Source organism: Scylla paramamosain, chromosome 26 (assembly GCF_035594125.1).
Source record: "Scylla paramamosain isolate STU-SP2022 chromosome 26, ASM3559412v1, whole genome shotgun sequence".
NCBI lineage: Eukaryota > Metazoa > Arthropoda > Malacostraca > Decapoda > Portunidae > Scylla > Scylla paramamosain.
The window spans coordinates 8,349,077-8,371,364 of NC_087176.1; the positions used below are offsets into that span (position 1 = coordinate 8,349,077).

The following is a 22,288-nucleotide window of genomic DNA, read 5'->3' on the forward strand; positions in this document are numbered from 1 at the left end:
ACATTCAACACACAGATACCCACATTGGTTCACCTGCCTGGAGTGGGCGCCAACCTGCATGACCACGTGACGGTGTCTGGCCTCACCTGGACTACGCGGCCCGGCACCTCTGTCTCCTTCTCCTCGCTGCTCAGCCTGAAGACCATCAAGGATTACCTTATCAAGAAGCGAGGTGAGGCGGCAGCGGGGAGGGGCGGGTGCGGTTAATTTCCTGACATGTTTCGGTGTTGTGGAAGTTGTCGAGGGTTCTTTCTAGCGGGTTTAAGTGGAAGTTATCGTGGTTTTTAGCATGTTTTAGTAGAAGTTGTTGAGGATTTTTGAACAGGCCGTAGTGGAAGTTACTGGAGTTTCTTGTGACAGGCTGTAGTGGAAGTTATCAAGGCTTTTAACATGTTTTATTGGAGGTTATTTGAGGTTTCTTTGAACAGGCTGTTGTGGAAGTTATTGAGGCTTCTTTGAACAGGCTGTAGTGGAAGTTATTGAGTCTTTTTTTAACAGGCTGTAATGGAAGTTACTGAAGTTTCTTTTAACAGGCTGTAGTGGAAATTATCAAGGCTTTTAACATGTTTTACTGGAAGTTATTAAGGTTTCGTTGGACAGGCTGTAGTAGAAGTTACCGAGGTTTTTAGTAGGCTTTAATGAAAGTTATCGAGGCTATGAAGGATGTTTCCGTGACACTAGTGGGAGTTTAACAAGGATTCTGCATCATCACTGGAAAAGGCATACATGAAAATAAGACTGTTCTTCTCTGTGGTGTCTTGAAGTAGCCCTGACGAGAGAGAGGAAAGCGCTTAAACCATTCACTGCTATTCTTTATTACGAGTCTCTCTGAAACATTTCTTTTTACTCGTACACCCATTTGTAAACATTATACTGGCTAGACACTGGAAAGTCTCGCTTTTAGGATTGTTTTATTGTAGCGACTTGTTGCTTATCGCGGTGAAAGGGTTAAGAGGAAACGGGAACATAACAGAACACAAAGGAAGAACAAATAGCCGTAGAGGTGTTAGTCCTTACGAGGCTGCATGTGATAAACTACACTTTCTAATATAAGGTAGGAGGTTTAGGAAGGCAAAAGGGAAAGCCAGGATAAGATTAAGGTGGGTTGCGCTAAGGAATGCTTTGGAGTAACCCTGCAGGGAGTAGTGAAAGTTAGGGGAGGAATTGATAGTGTGTACAGTGAGAACATAAGAGCACAGGGGAAGCTGCAAGAAGCCATCAGGCCTCCACATGGCAGTCCCTTTAATAAGATGACAGGTAAGAGATGCTGCGAGGAGAATCATAAAGAGATGTAAGTATTGGTTGGTTTAGCGTAACGTAACTTCTAATGAAAGGGTTACCGCTTGTTCCTTTTCCAGCCTCCTTAGAAAGTTAGTTGATGGAATGTCAAAGAAAGATTGTGGGTGAAAATTCCTTTGAAATGTTGTTGTTAGGGAAGATTTAATGGGATTTGTAATCTAATAGAGGGTTAATAGTTGCTCTTCTGAAAGACTAGAAGAATCTGAAGGAAATATAAGAGGTTGGTTCAGTGTAATGATGGGAGTATTGACAGTTGTTCTTCTTGAATAAATAAAAGGGAAATCTTTAGAAAACGAACATAATGAGACGTTAGTTGGTACACGAATAACTTCCCTACACAATCTTCTCTCTACCAGTTTGTGTGTTGGGAGTTTACTGTGGCCTTGGGAAGCTTCGGTCAAAATAGGAACCACCAGTAACAGTGAACAGTGTTTTTTTTTTTTTTTTTTAGTACTATAATGTAAAGGGACTAACATTTACTTTTCCGAGGGATGTTAATTTACTGCAAACTAGACCAGAAGAAGAACCTCAAGGGAATAGAAGTTTGAAGTTAATTAAATTCAAAATAACTTCTGGTATTGGGAAAAAAACATTATTGGCTTTCCCAGGGTTGTGGAGTTTTCATTGATTTATGTCCGCACGATCTTCTTTTATCTGTCAATGAATCACAGGTCCCCTCGCCACCGCATTTGGAGTGGAAGTGTGCGCGTGGACAGAGTCAGAAGGAGATGAGCCGCAGTGGCCTGACCTGCAGCACACCTTCTCCTCCTTGACCCTCGCCTTGGACCACGGCTGGGAGATGGCGCACGTGGCGGGTTACAAGAAAGAGGTGCGTAAATAAAGTGTATTCAGAATCGCTTTGCTATCTCACCACAATTTTCAAGGCTACAGAGATGATTAGGAAGATTCTCAAGAGTGTTTCTCCTGTCATTAATGTAGAAATCCTGTTAGTCTGTCAGTGCAACCATAGGAACACTCTAAAAGACTTGTATACCTTCAAGTAGAGCCTTTTGAATGTAGTGAAGATACGGCGCAGGAGTGTTTCAGGGTATGGGCCTAGGCACGGTGCGGGGGAGTGTGGTATGTTATCTACGATTGATCAGTGCTATATTTAGAAAGCTCGTGGCTGTTCCTGTAATGTGTTTTCATTCACCCTTTCTATCTATACTAATTTACTTGTCCATTTATCTTTGCTGCTCTTCAGAAATTGTGCTTGCTTATGTTACACTCCCTCTTCCTTCTTGGTGTTTATGAATGTATGCGCACAACTATTTTTGGTGCTGTTATATATGTAAATTTATTCTTGCCACCTTCTCCACCGCGTGTCTGTGATGTGGCTACGCCCAGTGTTCTGAAACGTTTTGCTCTCTCACCACGACTATTTTCAAAGGCCACAAAGAAGATTAGACCGGTTTCTTCTGCTAATAATGTAGTAATCTTGTTAATCTATCACTTGAACCATAAAAACACCCTTAAAAATGGGTACCCTCAAATATGGAGCCTTTTGAACGTAGCGGAGACGCGGCGAAATGTTTCAGAAAATAGTATCATCTGTTTGCTACTCGAGATAACCTGTCCTTGTTCCCTCTCCGTAGGTGTTCGAGCCGTACTTCTCAGAGCTCATGGGTCTAGAGGGCTACACCGCCTACCCCGAGGTGCTGCGGCCCAGGAGTCGCGGCACAGTGCGGCTCAGCTCAGGCCACTACCAATCCCCGCCGCTCGTTGACCCCAACTACCTGAGTCACCCCGATGACCTGCGCTTATTGATTAAAGGTAATGGAGCTAATAACTATTCGAATATTGGTAGTATGACATATGTATGAATAACTACACTTGATATTTTTTGTTGTTGAAATGTTGGTAATACTCGTGTAACACCTGCATGAATAACTAAACATCCCTTGTGTTTGAATGTTGATGAAAGGATGACACCTGTACGAGCAACAAAACTTAATCCTTTGTGTTTGAATGCTGCTAATGTGACTCCTGCAGGTAAGGTAAGTGCTGAAGAGTCGCCGCCTGCACGTGCATGGTAACAGTGCGTATTTTCTTCCTTGGTTTCCAGGCATCAAGTTTGTGCTGGCGGTTGGCAACACTACGATCATGAGAGAAAACTTTGATGCCGTCTTCAATACTCAGGTAAGGAAGATGCACACACACACACACACACACACACACACACACACACACACACACACACACACACACACACACACACACACACACACGTTATGTTTGTACCTTTCATTATTACTATTACCGTCACTATTTTTGTTTAAGCTTAAAATTTCTTCTGCATTTTCGTCCATTTTCATCTCTCTCTCTCTCTCTCTCCCCCGTTTGTCATTATTATCACCATTTATTATTGTTGTCTGATGATTATTACAAACGCAAACACGCACACACACCTTCCTCCTCTTCTTGTCTCCACATTTCTATACTAAATCCTCAAATATTTTAGCAACTTATCTTAAATGTACTTTGCGATTTCAGTAATAGATTAACAAGTGCGCTGCGTCGTCACTGGTAAAAATACACTTGAAAATTCCGCTGATCATCTTTGTGACCTTTGAAAATAGTCCTTATGCTCGCAGTGGTTTAACTTATTCATTGCTACGAGACTTTTCAGACTTTTTTTTTTAGATATGTGCTTTTGTGGTGCAGCCTTTGATTTTTTTTTTTTGTAGTATGGAAACACAAAATTAACCCGTGTTCTTTTATTTTTTTGCCTCTGTTTTCATGTAAGCGGTTTTGCACGTGGCATAGAAAAGGCAAAATTAATCTCTCTTCCCTTTTCTCTCTCTCTCTCTCTCTCTCTCTCTCTCTCTCTCTCTCTCTCTCTCTACTTCCATGCTTGCAGTTTTGTACGTAGCATAGAAAGACAAAATTAACATCTTCTCATTTTTTTCCCTTTTCCCTTTTCCATGCAAGCAGTTTTGAAGCACAGAGAGAGAGAGAGAGAGGGAGAGAGAGAGAGAGAGAGAGAGAGAGAGAGAGAGAGAGAGAGAGAGAGAGAGAGAGAGAGAGAGAGAGAGAGGGAGGGAGGGAGGGAGAGAGACTTCCAATTTTCCCAGCGTTTCCATACAAGCAATCTGTTCACATTGCTTCACACGTCAACAAACAGCAACCATGACAGTAATATATACAGAGCCTCTATATACAGAGCCTCTATCTTTACTGTTCAGTCTTCCCCTCACGTCTCTTTTTTTTTTTCTCTCTCTCTTTTTTTTTTTTTCATGCATAGTTTTGTACGTACCATAGAAAGACAAAATTAACCTCTTCTCTCATTTTTTTTCCCTTTTCCCATGCAAGCAGTTTTGTAGCACATAGAGAGAGAGAAAAAAAAAAAACTTCTTTCATTCTTTTCCCTGCCTTTCCATACAAGCAATTTGTTCACGTCAACCTACAGCAACCATGACAGTAATATATACAGACCCTCTATCTTTACTGTTCAGTCTTCCCCTCACGTCTCCTTCTCTCCCTCAGGTCCTGCCGGGGTGTGAGCAGGAGCCCCTGTTCTCAGACGCCTACTGGGCCTGTTACGTGAAGCACATGGCCACGACAAGCTACCACCTCGCCGGCTCCTGCAAGATGGGTCCAGACGATGATCCTTTCGCAGTAGTGGATCATAGACTCAGGTAACGTTAAATATTTCAGTGCGATATTTAACTATTAGGACATAAGAGCATAGAAATAAGGGAAGCTAAGAAGCCATCAGGCCTACACGTGGCAGTCCCTGTATGAAATATACCTACCTATTTCCACCTAATCTTCTCTTAAAGCTCCCTAATGACTCAGCACTAACAACTTGATTACTGAGACCGTTCCATTCATCTACCACTGTATTTGAGAACCAATTCCTTCCTGTCTCTTTTTGAACCTAAATTTTTCACTACGCTAAGCAAATTACGGGATCTTGATAAGCAGAATCTTGATAAACAGAATAGATTTTGCAATTTCTGGCCAGGACAATGTTTGGAGGTGGCTGTAAAACATGATACGAGGTAATTAGCAGCACAAGAAGCAATGCGTGAAGTCTTTATAAGCATCTACAAGAAAGTTAGCGATGAAAAAGAATATATTTTTGCACTTTCTTCCCTGTTCAAAGATTAGAGGTGGCTGTGGAACAAGTAAAGATGTCTCAGAGTGATTGGTAATTAGGGAAAGGTGTACCGAGGGGCAGTCAAAGGGTTAAGGAAAGACGTGCAAATTAACAGTGAGAGGTTTTATATTGAATTTTAATGTTGGGTGTTAAATAATTGAGCTCCCGTGTTCTGTGGTTGGTGTTGCTAGTTTTGATGGTTTGTGATAGTTGATCTGTTTTCTTTCCTCTGTCCATATTTCTTTTTTATTTATATATGAGTGAAGGAGAATGTTGAAACTAGTACTGTGATGTGATTGGAATGATTATGTTAGTAGTAGTAGTAGTAGTAGTAGTAGTAGTAGTAGTAGTTATTAGTTAGTATCATCATTATCATCACCTTTATCTTATTCTTATCTCTATTTCTATTCCTGTATAAATTCTTTTATTTATCCATCCACGCATTTCCATTCGTATCATTACATTAAACATTAATTAATATATTCATCCCTATTCTCATCACTATCTCTGTCTCCTTTTATCCCTTGCTATCCTAATTACTATCCCATCATCCTCTCTACCTTCATCCTTACTTGGTCTCCGCAACACCTCAGTCCTTCATCACAAACACACTTTCATTACTATGCATCCCAGTTTCCATCCATCCACTTTTCATTTTCATCATTCTCTCCACTTTCGATTTTACTTGGTCCCCACAACGCTTCGGTCACCAATCGTAGACATCACAGACCCCGTCACTCCTCAGCCGACGTGACATAAGGAGCGGGAGTTCGGTAAAAGTAGCGCTCCCCCTCACATAAGGAAGTTAGCGTCGCGTGACAGACACATACACTATTTTCTAACCACAATTACTAATCTGTGGCGGCGGAGAGGGGAAGAACAGACCACAGCTTTAGATTTCACTGCTGGCGGAGTTCCCTGTTATGCCATATTATAATTACAGTACCAGTATTTCTCTAATTGTATGTGTTCCCTTTCTTTCTCTCTTTCTCTCTCTCTCTTTGTCTTGTACCACTCTTCCTTCTCCCCAGTCTTGTCAATTTTCGTTTTTATTTTATTTGTTTATTTATCTATTTATTTTGTCTTTTAAGTTGTATGTTTCATTGTTGCCTTGTTTTGTTACTTTGTGATTAGAGTATTGTCTAATTGTGTTTGTTCTCTCTCTCTCTCTCTCTCTCTCTCTCTCTCTCTCTCTCTCTCTCTCTCTCTCTCTCTCTCTCCTCGTTCTGTGAATTTTACCACTTTCTTCTCTCCAGTCTTATTCATTTCCAGTTTTGTTTTTTATCTTTGTATTCTTATGTATTGCCACCGGTGTCTCTTTCCTGTATATTTGTATTTGCTCCTTCTGTATATCCTTATCTGCTGTGTATTCTTACGTGTTCTCACTGGTGTCTGTCCCTCCTGCGTATCCCTATTTGTGTATGCTCATGTGCCCTCTCCTCCAGGGTGCGTGGGGTGTCCGGGCTGCGGTTGGCAGACGCTTCCATTATGCCGCTGGTCACCTCGGGCAACACCAACGCGCCCACTATCATGATTGGCGAGAAGGCGGCGGACATGATCAAGGAGGACTGGCTCGGGGTTCCTCAGGGTCACCCCGACCCAAGAGTCCCCTGACTTGTCAATGAGAGGCCAGGTGATACGGCAGGTGTTACATTTGCCTTACCTGCAGCGGATGGAACTGTGTTAGGTGTTCAGTGGGTCAGGGTAAGATCTTGGCTCGCAATCTTTCTCTGTACATTGTTCGTTCATGAGCGGCGTTGCTCCGTGTGCTGGAAGTTTTGTCTTGTTTATCTGTCATGAGCTGTGCGTTGGCTGCTCAGTAAGTCAGGGTAGGTTTGTGACTTCTGATCCTTCTCTGTACATTGTTCGTTCATGAGCGTTGTTGCTTCATGTACTTCATGTACTTTTATGTCTCGTTCATGTCATGAGCGGCAGCTAATCAGGTTGTACGTTGGGTGTTCAGTAGGTCAGGGGTAGGTTTTGACTCTTGATCTTTCTCTGTGTATACCGTTCTTTCATAAGCGTTGCTTTTATGTACTTACTGCAAGTTTTATGTCATGTTTACTTGTTCATTCATTATTTATGTAGTGCGTAGGTGCTTGTCATCATCTCATTAAATTTATGGAGCTAACTGAAATAGTGTAAGTCACCACTGTATGAAATAAGACTTTTAAGCTAAACAGATTGCCAGATACAACGCGTGCCTCAGTGGCTGCAGGAGAGGAGCCATGGAACTCAACACCATCACTCAGTTTCAGCTCACGTACGACCGGCCATCGGATTCAAGGTGTTAGAGAGTTCACATCACTAAAATGCACATTTATTCATCTCCAGCCTTTGCCTCTGTAACGAGTTCTTATGTAAGACCGAAGCAGGTCGACACAAGTCCCAGATATCTGACCTTTAAGAACAGTATTTATGAGAATATAATATGTTTTAAAATAAAGGCACATACGTTTAAGAGGAATGTAAAATAATAACCCACAAGCAAAAAAAGAATAGTATTTGACAAGAATAAAGGAACAAGGACAGTAACAGTGATACTTATCAAAGATACATAAACAGATGCACTAGCAAGAAAAGAAGATGACCAAACATTCCTTGCTTCATTAACATCCCTGCAAAATGCATGAAGAGTAGAAAAACAAGCAGTTCATTTATTTCCCCACTAGATGTCAGTAATATCTTCTCGCACCACAGGCAGATGCATCACTAACAATTACAAAAACACGTTCCTTGCTCCATTAACAACGAAAGAAAAATCAAAACAGGAAACCAAACACATGATGTATTCCACTACTAGATGGCGTTAGTATCGGTTTTTACGCCATAGTTACCGGTATGAAGTAGAATCGCTAATCATTTATTCCTTTCCTTGTTTCCTTTCCCTCTAGTTACAGTCCAGGGTGCAGGAAGATAAGTAGGAGGCGCAATCATCCTCTTAGACGTAATCACTGTAGCATTTTTGGGATAGAGGAAAGGTAATGCAGGCAGATTGAGCTGCGGATGAAAGCACAGAGAAAGGCTAGACTGTGTAGACTTTATCTCTTGAAAAGTCTTGTCCCTTGAAGGCTAAAATTGAAAGTAATGGCGGATGGCAGGTAATTTCTCTCTCTCTCTCTGGCTGCATATGTATGTGCGTGTGTGTGTGTGCTATTAGTCAAACAAACATTCGAAAGTTGAATAAAACATTTGAACCGACACGGACTGGAATCTTCAAGGCGGTTTTTAGAACGAATGATAATGAGCCATCCACATCAGGGTCCTTACACCTTGGGCCACGGTCACCAGCATAATGAAGCAAGATACGTAGACTGGAAGGTGAGGTAAAGGTGAGCAAGGCCAGTATGGCAGACTTCCTATGGGCTGGGTGTAGGGAAGATGTCAAGATCAAACCTACTCCCGTATTCTGAAAAGCTTTGCTCTCTCACCATAACTATTTTCAAAGGCTACAGATATGATTACCTTTGTTTTCAAGAGCGTTTCACCTGTTAGTAATGTAGGAATCTTATTAAAACCGTAGAAAAAAAAAATAAAAAACCCGTATCATTTCAACTAGAGCCTGGAAGTAGTGAAGATGCAGCGCACAGGTTTTTCAGAGTATGGTCCTTGGCTTCGTGTTTAACATTTCGGTGCTATGACTCGAGTATCCGACGGGACGAAGAGAGCGAGTGGTGTGTTAAGAGTGTGTGGTGCTGTGTGCTGTGGCTCGACTGTCTTCATAAGGAAAGCTATTTGGGTTTTCATTTTTTTTTTTTCAAAATTTTAGTGAAGGCTGAACAATGGATACACAAATTCGACTATATGCGGACAGTTACAGAGGTTTTCATGAATTTTTAGCGATTTTTATGAATGTTGAGAGAGAGAGAGAGAGAGAGAGAGAGAGAGAGAGAGAGAGAGAGAGAGAGAGAGTCTTTCACGCGTGGCTTCCCTGTGATGCAAAATATCTGTTGAACTACTACAAAAAAATAGTAGAAAAAGCAACCTTGAAAGCCCTAACGACTTCTACCGGATCTCGTAAAAGAGCAGTAGAAATAAAACACGTCAGAGAGAAGCGGCCCTGCTGAATCGCACGTCCGGCAGGGAGGTTTGAATAAGGCCTACGTTATGAACCATTCTGAAACACTTCGCGGATCCAATTGAAATGAGACGAGTTTTCAAGGGTATTTTTACAGTTCTAGTGAAATATAAACAAGATATCTGAGATTTAAGAGAAAAATGTTGAAAACGAGGCTAATCATCTCTGTGGTCTTGGAAGATAGTCGTGGTGAGAAAGTAAAGCAAACGTTTCAAAATAAGTCCTCTATTTGAAATCAGACGAGTTTTCAAGGGTATTTTTATGATACCAGTGAATTATAAACAAGATTTCTAAGTTTTAACAGGAAAAACGATAATGAAAACGAGGCTGACCATCTCTGTGGCCTTGGAAGAGAGAGCAAAGCGTGTCAAATAGAACAAGGCCTATGAGGTATTACAGACTACAAATCTTCCTGCCCCCGCCACGTTACACAAGAGTAGTGTTCCGTGCACGTCGTCGTCTGTAGGTTAATTAAATGGAAATGTATACCACTGGACAACTTACTGGTGGCTGGCGGCATTTCTCCAGTAGGGAAGTGAATGTATGAAACCATCTCTCTCTCTCTCTCTCTCTCTCACGGAATGTCAACTACATACTTCACTATGACAAGAAGAATTCGAAGACCAGGAAGATAAATCATCACTTATGATGTAATCGATATATCACAATCTCTCTCTCTCTCTCTCTCTCTCTCTCTCTCTCTCTCTCTCTCTCTCTCTCTCTCTCTCTCTCTCTCTCTCTCTCCGCAGTGCCTTGTCTTGGTACCTATGCCTATAAATGCAGGAGAAAAGGAAAGCTGTGTAGGTCTAGAAGCAATGTAGTATAAATAAAATAATAGTGTTGATTGTAAAGCTTCGAGAGGCAGAAGAGTAAAATGGAAAGCAATAATTTTGTTCCGTGTATTTCATGTGTCTTTTCTTGAGCATATTCCAGTGGCAGCACCAAAGCACACAGTAAAAAACACCCGAGGCATCATGAAGCGCGTTTCACCATCATTTTTCTTACAATGAACAAGGTAAGTAAGTTTTCAAGGGCATTTTCGTAATGCCAGCGACAGTCTGACGGAAAAAAAAAAAAATCTTCACTTTCTGTCGCAAAAGATGGATGGGAAAGTGAATGATATCACCGGCGGTCTTTGGGAACACGGACGATGTGTGGAAAAAGCTTTTTAATTAAGGACAAGGCTCCAGCATGCAGTATATCGTGCGGAAGATATTAATATGCGCAAGATGTAAATGTGTCTACGTGAGCATCATCATCATCAGAGAGAGAGAGAGAGAGAGAGAGAGAGAGAGAGAGAGAGAGAGAGAGAGTTTGGAGGGCTGTCCCGTGATGGAGGACGGCGTGGTCAGTCAGTCCTCATCTTGATTTCCCTGCGCGCGCGTCGGACTGTTAAGCTCTCCTGCGTGTTCACTCCTAGAGGTGATGCTTATGTCTCTCTCTCTCTCTCTCTCTCTCTCTCTCTCTCTCTCTCTCTCTCTCTCTGTTCGTTTCCAGGTAACTGTTAGTGCAAAGTGGCGTTATAATCAATATTTCTCAGTGTTTAATTATCATATGGTGTAAATGAACGAGTTTTCTTCCCTACGTGTGTACAATTCGCTAAGTGCTTGTAGTATTGTTGGAAAGGTGCGTGTTGCGTGACTGTAGATGCAGTGAGCTTTATAAAGACATTCGTATGTTTGGTTTACGATTGGTCTGGATCACTGTTCAAACATTCTGGTTATTGAGTGTTTTGTGTGTGTGTGTGTGTGTGTGTGTGTGTGTGTGTGTGTGTGCTCCATCTCTTTTTCCTTTTCTCTTTTCCATTTTTCCTCCTTTCCTATTCCTCTCCTTTTCTTATCTTCTTTTTTTTCATATGTTTTCTCCTTTTCTCTGTTTCAACATTAACTGTGTGTGTGTGTGTGTGTGTGTGCTCCATCTTTTTTTTCCTTTTCTCTCCTCCATTTTTTCCTCCTTTCCTATTCCTTTCCATTCCCTATCTTCTTTTATTTCTGTTTTCCTCCTTTTCTCCGCTTCAACTTTAACTGTCTCTGTGTATGTATGTGTGTGTGTGTGTGTGTGTGTGTGTGTGTGTGTGTGTGTGTGTGTGTGTGTTCTGGACCCGCACGTGGTTCCAGTAATAACATCACGGTCTAGGGAAAGTAATAACAGTAATACAACAAATGTTACGCTGTGGAGGGTGAGAGTCTGGGTCTGTTGTGACTTGTAATGTGTTGAGAAACGTTTGCGGTCGTCAGCTGAGAACAAGTATGGCTGGCTTGGCGGCGTCAAGGCTGGGGGCGAAGAGAGCACGAGGAGTGGAGCGAGACAGACTGACAGAGAGAGAAAGAGAGAGTGAATGAGTGTGTGTGTGTTTCTGGTGCCTTTAAAGAGCCCCATGTGCATTTAATCACCATTCTTTGAGTCCTGTTTTTGTTTTGTTTTGTTTTTTTGTTTATTTTTTGCTTCGTTATCTGTGTGTCTTGTGTTTTTGTCTTTGTTCGTTTGTTTGTTTGTTTGTTTGTTTGTCTCTTTGCTTGTGTATGTCTGTTTGTTTGTTTTTCTCTGTCTGTCTGTCTGTTTGTTTCTGTTTGCCTGTCTGTCTGTCTGTCTGTCTGTCTCTCTCTCTCTCTCTCTCTCTCTCTCTCTCTCTCTCTCTCTCTCTCTCTCTCTCTCTCTCTCTCTCTCTCTCTCTCTTAACAACGAAATCTATCATTCTCCACGAGAGAGAGAGAGAGAGAGAGAGAGAGAGAGAGAGAGAGAGAGAGAGAGAGAGAGAGAGAGAGAGAGTAGCAAGCATAGTGACCGAGACCTGTATTCAGAACGAAGCAGCAATCTCACTTTTCTTGCAAGTCTAGTAATGTTAAAAGAATATAATCATAATAATCTTTTTTTCTTTTTTTTGCCCTCAGTGGCTCATGGCGGCGTTCATGACCCAGTGATCGAGAAAGTAAGAGCGAATGACCTGAGATAATGAAATGAAGAGTGGTGTTCAAAATGTTATAAAAAATATAGTTGAAGTTGTAGTGGTGGTGGTGGTGGTGGTAGTAATACAAGTAGTAGTAGTAGTGGTATTATTATTATTATTAGTAGTAGTAGTAGTAGTAGCAGTAGTAGTAGTAGTAGTAGAAGCAGCAGTAGTAGCAATAATAGCAGCAGCAGAAGCAGCAATAGTGGTAGTAGTAGTAGTAGCAGTAGTAGTAGTAGTAGTAGTAGTACAGCATTATAGTTGCAATGACCTTGAAAGAAACAGGAAGCTCATATTAGCTAACCAAATATTGACTGCTATGTGGAAGTCCCCAGTAACCTTGCTAATCTTTACACAACCTGGAAACGTATTGAGACAAGTGAAAGGATCTAGTGAAGGATGAAATTCTCCAATAAATTCGTGACTTTCATTACCTCAGCGCACTTCCTGTTGCTTCTGCCACCTCCAGCTAGGCAAGGTTGAGAAGGCGTTGGGTGTCCGTTCGTATGTTGCTTCCTTTACAGTGTTTACCCTTGTGCCACGTTACCGGCAAGTGAAAGGCAGGATCTCATGAATGTTTGGTGTTAGTGTGGTGTTCTTACTCATAATACAGTCCTGTTTTATTATGTATCTCTTTGTATTGAACCTTTTTCGTCCGATGTTTGTTTGTTTGTTTGTTTGTTTGTCTGTGTGTGTGCGTGTGTGTGTAAGAGGACAGTGTTAAATGAAAGTATAGTGATTCTTTTCTCTCTTCATCTTCTCTCTCTCTCTCTCTCTCTCTCTCTCTCTCTCTCTCTCTCTCTCTCTCTCTCTCTCTCTCTCTCTCTCTCTCTCTATCTATCTATCTATCTATCAATCTTTCTCTCGATGATAAACGGGAAAATTAAGGGACAAGGTAAACTAGACACGTCTGAGGAGGAACAGGAAAAAGAGGAGGAGGGGGATGAGGAAGAGAAGGGAGGAAAAGGAGGAAAAGAGGAGGAGGAGGAGGAAGAGGGAAGGTTCCACAAGTAGGATCACGTCATACCTTCACTACCGGTACAAATTAAGCCGGCCGTGTGACCTTGGAGGGTTGGTTTACAGAATAAGTAATAAGGTTCTTGAATACTCTTCTCCTGTACGTATTAACATATATTTTTTTTTGTATTGTGTTTTTTTTTTTTTTTTAATATTGATGTTCGTTCAGTCATGTTCAGTTCATGCTTGTCTCTTTGATTTTCTTATGTTTAGTTGTTTATTTATCTATTTATTTATTTATTTTTTTTTGTGTGTGTGTGTGCGTTTGCGTGTGATTTTAACGTTAGTTTTGATTATTCGTTGTTTTTATCCACTATTCGCATTTCTCTTCAGTTTTTTTTTGCTATTATTTCTTTGTTTTGTAGTGATTTTAATGTTAGTCTTTGTTTTTCAATACTATTATTTACTATTAACATATTTTACTTTAGTTTACTTTACGTTTAGTGTATTTGCGTCTTACTTTTTTGTATTTTAATCATATATTTTTCTCATTTATCTGTTTCCATCACCTGCTGCATAATCACTACCACTTCACTACTTAGAAAATGTTACTAAGGCTACGTGTCTTTTCTTTGAGATTTTCACTTTTTTTTTTTTTATCATCTATTTATGTCACCACCACCACCACCACCACCACCACCACCACCACCAATTATTATCTAAGTTTGTGTTCGTTTACGCGTTGAGGACAGTATCATTATTACCTTCACCCATGTCCGGTAGTGAATCCGACTTCTTTTTCTTTTTTTTTTCCCCACTGTTGGGAACTCCTGGTTTCCCTTGACTGATCACCTTGGACTTTTCCTTTTACCGTTTTTTTTTTTTTTTTTGTGAGATGTAGGAAATTTTTTGTTCGTCCAGTTGTGCTTAGGTTGTTGTTTTATTCTTTTTTTATTTTATTATTTTTTTTTGCCTAGGTGTGTCTAGTTTAATGTGCGGCTTTTTGTGCCTGTGTGTGTGTGTGTGTGTGTGTGTGTGTGTGTGTGTGTGTGTGTGTGTGTGAAGGTCGCGGCTGGGAGCTGTGCGTGCGAGACTGAGTGTGCTTGTCTTCAGAGTCAAGAGATACAAGCCTTGTTTATCTCTATCCTTCTACTTGTTTATGTTTATCCACCTCTCTACCTTTACTTATCGTTTATTTTGTATGTCTGTGTTTGTCTGCCGCGAGGACACACACTTTCCCTTTCGTTCAGGTCATCTTTTCCACGAGCGGCGCACACTTCACACACTCAGCTAAACGTGCCGTCTCATTGCTATTTGCTTTCTTCTCATGACTCCAGGCCACATCTGAGGGCAAGGCTGAGATGACTATACTCCATCATTTGACACATGTTGGCGAAAATGATAATAGTAATCTGTGTCTCGTGAGGTGAGGTAATGAAAATGCCACCACTATCACCACGACCACTACCACCACCACCATCATCATCATCATCATCATCAACAATGCCAGCAGCAACAGCAACAATAACACTACCACCACCAACACTACCACTAACAACAACAACTAAGCTATTCTATTAAGATCACAGCTAAAGATTTCTTGTCTCTTAAATTGCCGAGTTAACTTTGACCTAGTGGTGTGTCCAGTCCTCACAAGACTCTCAACTAGGAGGAAACTTGACTCTTTTCTATCACTCACATGGACTCAAGGACAGAAGGGAGAGGTCTCGTGTCTCGCAAGATCTTTACGAATAACTGAAAATCTTGCTAGTGTTTGTATCGTAATTCTGAAACACTTCTACCCGTACCTCTACTTTCAGAAGACTATAGCTGAAGTGACGCGGGCTTTTACGTATGTTTTTACGCTTCCAGTGACAGATTAACACGATTTCTGCATTATCAAAAAGAAAAAAAAAAACACTAGAGAACCCGGCTAATTATCTCTGTGACCTTTGAAAACAGTCGTGGTGAGAGAGTGGACCGCTTCTGAATACGAGTCTTGGAAGCGTCAGTCTCGTGATGATCTACCGCCTGAGTCGCTTCATCCCAGGGCTGCTGGTGCGGCTGCTGGTGGCTGTGGGTCTGCGGGGCTCCAACGATCACAACTATGACGCCTCGGACAAGCTGCTGTACCAGTATGACTTTATTGTGGGTGAGTGGTGGGTGTTTTGGTGTTATTCTCTCTCTCTCTCTCTCTCTCTCTCTCTCTCTCTCTCTCTCTCTCTCTCTCTGACTGTCTATGACCTTGTGTTGCCCATCGCCTCCTACTCAATTTCCTTTGATGTATGAGATAGCTCTCTTTAAATACCAGACTTAACATCTCTCTCTCTCTCTCTCTCTCTCTCTCTCTCTCTCTCTCTCTCTCTCTGGATTTGAATCTATAGTGGGCGGGGGCACTGCTGGCGGGGCTGTGGCGGCGAGGCTGGCGGAGGTGGAGGGCTGGCGGGTGCTGCTGCTGGAGGCTGGAGGACCGCCGCCCCCCGAGAGTGTGGTGCCGGGCCTCAACGTGGTGCTGATGCAAAGTGACGCAGACTGGAACTATTTCACGGTGCCCCAGAAACACTCCCTCAGAGGTTACGTAGGCAGGGTGAGTGTTAAGATTGGCATGACTGTGTGTTTGTAAGTTTTCTCACGTGTACCTTCTTATTTCTTCGTATTGTGTTATTCTTTCATTTCTTGTTCTGCCTGCAAGGACTTTCGAAAGGTAAATTGTAATGGTGTTATTCTCAGTTGAACAACCTAGGCTTAAAAATCAGAGGGGAGATTATCAAACATTTCTTTATCTTATCTCGACTACTTTTAATAGGTTGTACTAGAAGTCATTGGGGTTTTCAGGTGTTTGCGTGGTACAATTTTAGTTTAATAAGGAGTATGTATCATCAAAGAGAAAAACACATATAAAAACCTGACTAACCATCTCTGTGGCCTTTAAAAACAGTCCAATGAGAGAAGAAAGCGTTTAGAAGTACTGGCGCAGGAACACGAATAGGCAAGCAGACTCTTTACGAAACTATTTGGTGTTTGAAAGGTGTTTTTATGATACAGCTGATAGTTTAACATGGATTCTGCATCATCAGTAAGAAAAACACATGGAAACCTGACTCATCATCTTTGCGGCCTTTGAAAACAGTCCCAGTGAGAGAAGTAAATTTTTCAAAACACGCGCACAGGAAGACAAATAAACAAGCACTGTAAGCGACCTCAGCGTAGGATTAAGAACTCCTCAACTTTTGCCATCCCATCCGGTACAGTCATGCCACTTCCCCACTGGCCGCGCCCTGGGAGGCTCGTCAACTATTAACTGGATGATGTACGTACGAGGCAACAGGCGGGACTTCGATAAGTGGGAGGCGATGGGCAATCCCGGGTGGAGCTTCGACAACGTGCTCAAGTACTTCAAGAAATCCGAGGACTACCGAGGTGTTCGCCGCCCAGAGACAGGTGAGGCGGAGGGAAGGGCGGTTTTGTGTACTGAGAGCAAAGTTAGGTCATTTATTAAGTCAGTATGAGAAGTACTGTGTGCTTCTACGGTAGTGTCGCTGCAAATATGGCCGCGGAAGTTACTTAAGGGAGGAGTAGTAGGGGGAGAAAAAAAAAGGGAAATTTTCTTCTATCTGGTTACGTCAATAAAGTTACTCATTATTCCTGTAGGTACATGAGTATTAATTTTCAGATATCAATGCACAAATTAGACTTGGGATTATTTAAGAAAGAAGAATTTTAATAAGAAAAGAAACAGCTGTATTTCCTTACCTGGTAAATAAAAGGCATGCATTAATTCCATATAAAAGCTAAAATCACAATAAAAAAAAAAAACATACTAGAATTATTTTAAGGTAAGAATATAAGGACAAAATTTAAAAAGGTAAACTAAATAGGTAAATAAGTAAAGCGGTGTCCCCTTGCACCTGAGTAAGTTAGTGAATAAGTGTGTGAATCAATTTGTTACACGTCCCGCCCTGCTTCCGGCGCGTCGTGCAGCGTTTTACCGCGGCGTCGGGGGTCCTGCCAGCGTGGAAAACAAGCGCTGGGGAACTCCGCTCATGCACGCCATCCTGAAGGCGGGCAACCAGCTCGGGTATGATGTTATCGACCCAAACGGACCCGAACAAATAGGTGAGAAAAAAATGTGCGCAAAAAATACATAGAGTAAGAAGAGAAGCTATAAAACTATGAAAAAAATTTTGATTATGCTCTTCGTGTTTGGCGTAGTTTTTCTCATTTTCATTCCTTTCTTTCATTGAATTTTTCTTCTCATGCCAACTTTCCATCCCTCCTTTTTTCCTTTCTTTTTTTCTTCCTTCTTTCCTTTTTTTCCTTCCTTGTTTCCTTTTTTCCTTATCGTCACTTCCCCTGCTACCTCCATTCATGTAAAACCTCCCTCATCCATTTATCCACCCATCCTTTCATCCTTCCTTCGCTTTCCTCCCTTCTCACTCTCCTCCCTCCTTCCTCTTCTTAAATCTTTACTCCACCCTAATCTCCCCATAACTCATACTCTTCCCTCCTTTCCTTCCTGCTCTCCTGCCTCTCCCTCCTCCTCCCTTTCCTCCCCCCTACTTCCTCCTCCTCCTCCTCCTCCTTCTTCTCCTCAGGATTCTCCATTCCTGACATGACAACAAAGAATGGGCGGCGGGGAACCTCAGCTGACTCCTACATCCGACCTGCAGTCATCCGCCGCCCCAACCTGCACGTGGTGATGAACGCCTTCGTCACGCAGGTCAGCAAGGTCACGGGAGGGTCAGTAGTAGGAGAGGTCAGGAAAATAAGGTTAGAAAGAATGATCAAGAAATAGAGTCATGAAAGGAAGGTTACAGGTTAAGGTCAGAGGAAGGTCAGAGATAAGGTCAGAAAGGAAGATCAGGGAGATAAGGTCATAATAGGAAGGTCAGGGAAAAATGTCAGAAAGGTAAGCCACGGGATAAGGTCATGACACAGGAACATTACTTGATAAGGCCATAATGGGAAGATCAGAGGATAAGGTCAGAAAGGAAGGTCATAAGGATAAGGTAATGACAGCAAGGTCAAGTAAGGTCAACATAGGAAGGTCAGGGAATGAGGTCACAGCAAAAAAAGGACAAGATAAGGTCAGAGAGGAAGGTCATGGAATAAGGTCATAACAAAAAAGGCCACAAGATAAAATAATCACAGCAAGGTCATGCAAGGTCAACACAGGAAGATCAGGGATGTGCTGGGAGGAAATTCAAGGTCTTCATGTAACCCTTCCCTTTCAGATCCTTTTTGATGACCGGAAGCGCGCCATTGGAGTAAGATTTGAGCAATACGGGAAGGTACGTGGGATTTTCTATGCCTGTGTTCTTAAAATCCTTTGCTTTCTAATTAGGATTCTTTTTCAAACGCCGTAGAAGATTGGTTAAGTTGTCACTGGTGTCTCTCTTACCTGGATGGTGCGGGGTGCTTCAAAAAGTCACCAACACACCCTTGAGAATTCCTGGTAACATCCAACGTAAGCCTTTAGAGGTATTCAGGGTAGACAGTCAAGATAGAGCGGTGAGAGCCGGGTTAATCTGAATAAAAATAAATCTACGGTATAACAGGAAGAGCTATTCGTGGTCAACATAATGAGAGGTGGGTTAGTTTGCATAAAAATCCACCTTAGTAGCAAGGAAAATTCAAGCCAACAAATGATAAAAGAAAAATCTGTAATAGAAAAAGAAGGAGAGGAAAATTCATTCTCAACAGGTGAATAAAATACTTCACTCATAAGCACGTAAGCCTTCTCACCTGGCGCCCCGCTGACAGGTACGCACGGTGATGGCGCAGCGCGAAGTTGTGGTGTCGGCGGGCGCTGTGGGGTCCCCGAAGCTGCTCATGCTCTCCGGTGTGGGGCCTGAGGAACACCTGCGGCGCCACAAGGTAGAGTAGTAGTAGTAGTAGTAGTAGTAGTAGTAGTAGTAGTAGTAGTAGTAGAAGAAGTAGTAGTAGTAATGGTAGTAGTAGTAGTAGAAGTGAGTCTTTTTCTCAGTGGGCTTTTTCTTCCTTTTAGAAGTAGTAGTAGTAATAGTAGTAGTAGTAGTAGCAGTCTTTTTTCTCACTGGACCTTTTCTTCCTTTTAGAAGTAGTAGTAATAGTAGTAGTAGTAGTAATAGTAGTAGTAGTAGTAGTAGTAGTAGTAGTAGTAATAGTAGTAGTAGTAGTAGTAGTAGTAGTAGCAGCAGCAGCAGCAGCAGCAGCAGCAGCAGCAGCAGCAGTAGTAGTAGTAGTAGTAGTAGTAGAAGTAGTAGTAGTAGTAGTAGTGATGGCAGTAGTAGTAGCAGTAGTGGTAGTAGTAGTAGTAGTAGTAGTAGTAGTAGTGATGGCAGTAGTAATAGTGGTAGTAATAGTAGTAGTAGTAGTAGTAGTTCTAGTAGTAGTAGTAGTAATAATAGTAGTAGTAGTGGTAGTAGTAGAGAGACACAGACAAACAGAGAGACAGACAGAGCGAGAGAACGAGAGAACCAGACAAAGACAGAACGAGAGAAACAGAGCAAAACAGACAGAGAAACAGACAAAGAGCGCCCCACCTTTTAAACACTTCCAAACTCTCAGATCCCCGTCGTAGTGAACCTGCCTGGCGTGGGGGAGAACTTCCAAGACCACCCCTCCATCTTCGGCCTCACCTGGACCGTGAAGAAGGGATCTGACTCAGTGTTTCGTGTCGTCCGTCCCCAGGCGATCGAGGAGTATTCGAGACACGGCACAGGTGAGTTAATTAATACGAGCAGGTGAAGGAGTGAGGCTAAATAATACTGACAGGTGAGGGAGCTATGGGAAGGTGAGGGAGTTATGTTAATTAATTCAGGCAGGTGAAGGAGTTACGCTGAGGGAGTGATGCCAGTTAATACGGGCAGGTGAGGGAGTGATGTTGATGAATACAAGCAGGTGAGGGAGTCAAGTTAGTTAATGTGGGCAAATGAGGGAGTTATGGCCAGGTAAGAGAGCTGTGTTAATCAATGCGGCCAGGTGAGGGAGTTATGCTAATTAGTACTTGCAGGTGAGTTTGCGTTAGTTTGTCGGTCGTGCTAGGTGAGTCTTAGTAAAGGGGTATTTTTTTGAGAGGTTTCTATTCGCACTAATTTAAGAGTATTTGTTTGGAGATAATTTATTGAGAATGTTAGTAATTCATATTTTTTGTTAATAAGATCAATGTAAATGATGTATTTTTGATGGCTTAAAAAGATTCTACTCCTCATCTCCTCCATCAGTACTACTACTATTACTACTACTACTACTACTACTACTACTACTACTACTACTACTACTACTACTACTACTACTACTACTACAACTACCAGTACCACCACCACCACCACCACCACAACAACAACAACAACAACAACAACAACAACTACTACTACTACTACTACTACTACTACTACTACTACTACTACTACAACTACTACTACTACCACTACTACTCCCAATACTCCTGCAGGGCCGCTGAGTTGTCCCCTGGGCGTGGAGGTGAACGCGTGGGCCATGTCAGAGGAAGGGGACCCGTACTGGCCTGAGCTGCAGTTCCTCTTTGTCTCCGGCACTCCTGCTTTTGACTACGGCTTGTTTGTCACGGACGGCATTGGCTACACGAGAGAGGTACGTAAGAGAGAGAGAGAGAGAGAGAGAGAGAGAGTGTGGATGCTATTCCTCTGTTGAAATAACTCTCATATTTATACTTTTATTTTTCTATTTATTTATTTTTTTTAGTCATTACCAAGGCACGTGTAGATACATACTCTCATTGGCTTCGTAAGTATACCATATCTGTCATTCCCTATTCATATCTCAGTATATTACCACTACACTCATGCCACATCCATTACTCACCCCTACCACACTTCATTAATTGATAACAGGAGGAACAGTCTTGAGAACCTGGCTAATCACCTCTGTGGCCTAGGTAAATAGTCTTGGTGAGAGAGCAAAGCGTTTCTGCACCTAATTATTCTCTCAAACCATCCACAGCTGTTCAACAAGTACTACAAGTCCCTGATTGGCCTCGAGGGGTTCACGGTGGGGCCAATGTTGACTCGCCCTAAGAGTCGCGGCACTGTCAGGTTAAGGTCCCGTGACCCCAAAGACTCGCCCCTTGTCGACCCCAACTACCTCAGCCACCCCGATGATGTGGCCACGCTTGTTCGGGGTAAGTAGTAGTAGTAGTAGTAGTAGTAGTAGTAGGAGGAGGAGGAGGAGGAGGAGGAGGAGGGTATTCTTGTTTCCGTTATTCCACCATCTTTAATGTAACCTTATTTTCACATCTCAGTATGATAAATAAATAAGAATCCATCAATCAATCACTAAGAGAATACAGTATACACACTCCATACAATTTACGCTCTCCTAGTATACCTCATCCCTTTTTTTTTTATACAATCAACGAAATCCTCCCAGTCGTTTTAATTAGAAAGTGAAGTAAGCCTCAATATTTCACCTTATTCTTTCCTTTATAACTTGATACGCTGCGCCAAGACCCTCGCACATCTCAGTTTGTCTCTCATCTTCTCTTCTCAGGCATCAAGTTCGCTCTTACAGTCGGCAACGCACCAGCACTTCGGGAGGAGCTTGGTGCCAGATTTCACAGTCAGGTACGTGTGCAGTGTGCAGTGTGCAGTGTGCTTTACCTCACTGACAGATCCTTGACCTGTGCTCGCAAACGTTTTGCTTTCTTACAAGTATTTTTTGAACTGCCGTAGTACAGTAGTTAGATTGTCATATATATTTTTTTTTTATTTCTTACTTGTGGGTGAGAATACTTACATAAGAACATAAAAACATAAGAACATAAGGGAAGCTGCAAGAAGCCATCAGGCCTACACGTGGCACTGTAGATCACAAGTATCGTAAAAAACACTCTTGTAAACCTTAGTAGCTCTGATTAAACACTGTTCATATTAGAGATAAGACGCCA

The 22,288-nt window shown here is 42.1% G+C and overlaps 1 protein-coding gene across 1 annotated transcript in view; it reads left to right on the forward strand.

Moving 5' to 3' along the window:
* The window catches only part of LOC135113512 (uncharacterized), a 30,780-nt gene that overhangs the window by 7,111 nt on the left and 1,381 nt on the right, over positions 1–22,288 (forward strand). Inside the window, exons 8-24 of the mRNA XM_064028751.1 lie at positions 16–172; positions 1,971–2,128; positions 2,895–3,072; positions 3,365–3,438; positions 4,786–4,937; positions 6,847–7,006; positions 15,358–15,535; positions 15,768–15,970; positions 16,635–16,824; positions 17,365–17,499; positions 17,979–18,103; positions 18,618–18,674; positions 19,147–19,260; positions 19,933–20,086; positions 20,819–20,976; positions 21,346–21,523; positions 21,892–21,965. Coding sequence (XP_063884821.1) covers positions 16–172; positions 1,971–2,128; positions 2,895–3,072; positions 3,365–3,438; positions 4,786–4,937; positions 6,847–7,006; positions 15,358–15,535; positions 15,768–15,970; positions 16,635–16,824; positions 17,365–17,499; positions 17,979–18,103; positions 18,618–18,674; positions 19,147–19,260; positions 19,933–20,086; positions 20,819–20,976; positions 21,346–21,523; positions 21,892–21,965 — 2,445 coding nt within the window. The remainder of the gene's footprint in view (positions 1–15; positions 173–1,970; positions 2,129–2,894; positions 3,073–3,364; positions 3,439–4,785; positions 4,938–6,846; positions 7,007–15,357; positions 15,536–15,767; positions 15,971–16,634; positions 16,825–17,364; positions 17,500–17,978; positions 18,104–18,617; positions 18,675–19,146; positions 19,261–19,932; positions 20,087–20,818; positions 20,977–21,345; positions 21,524–21,891; positions 21,966–22,288) is intronic.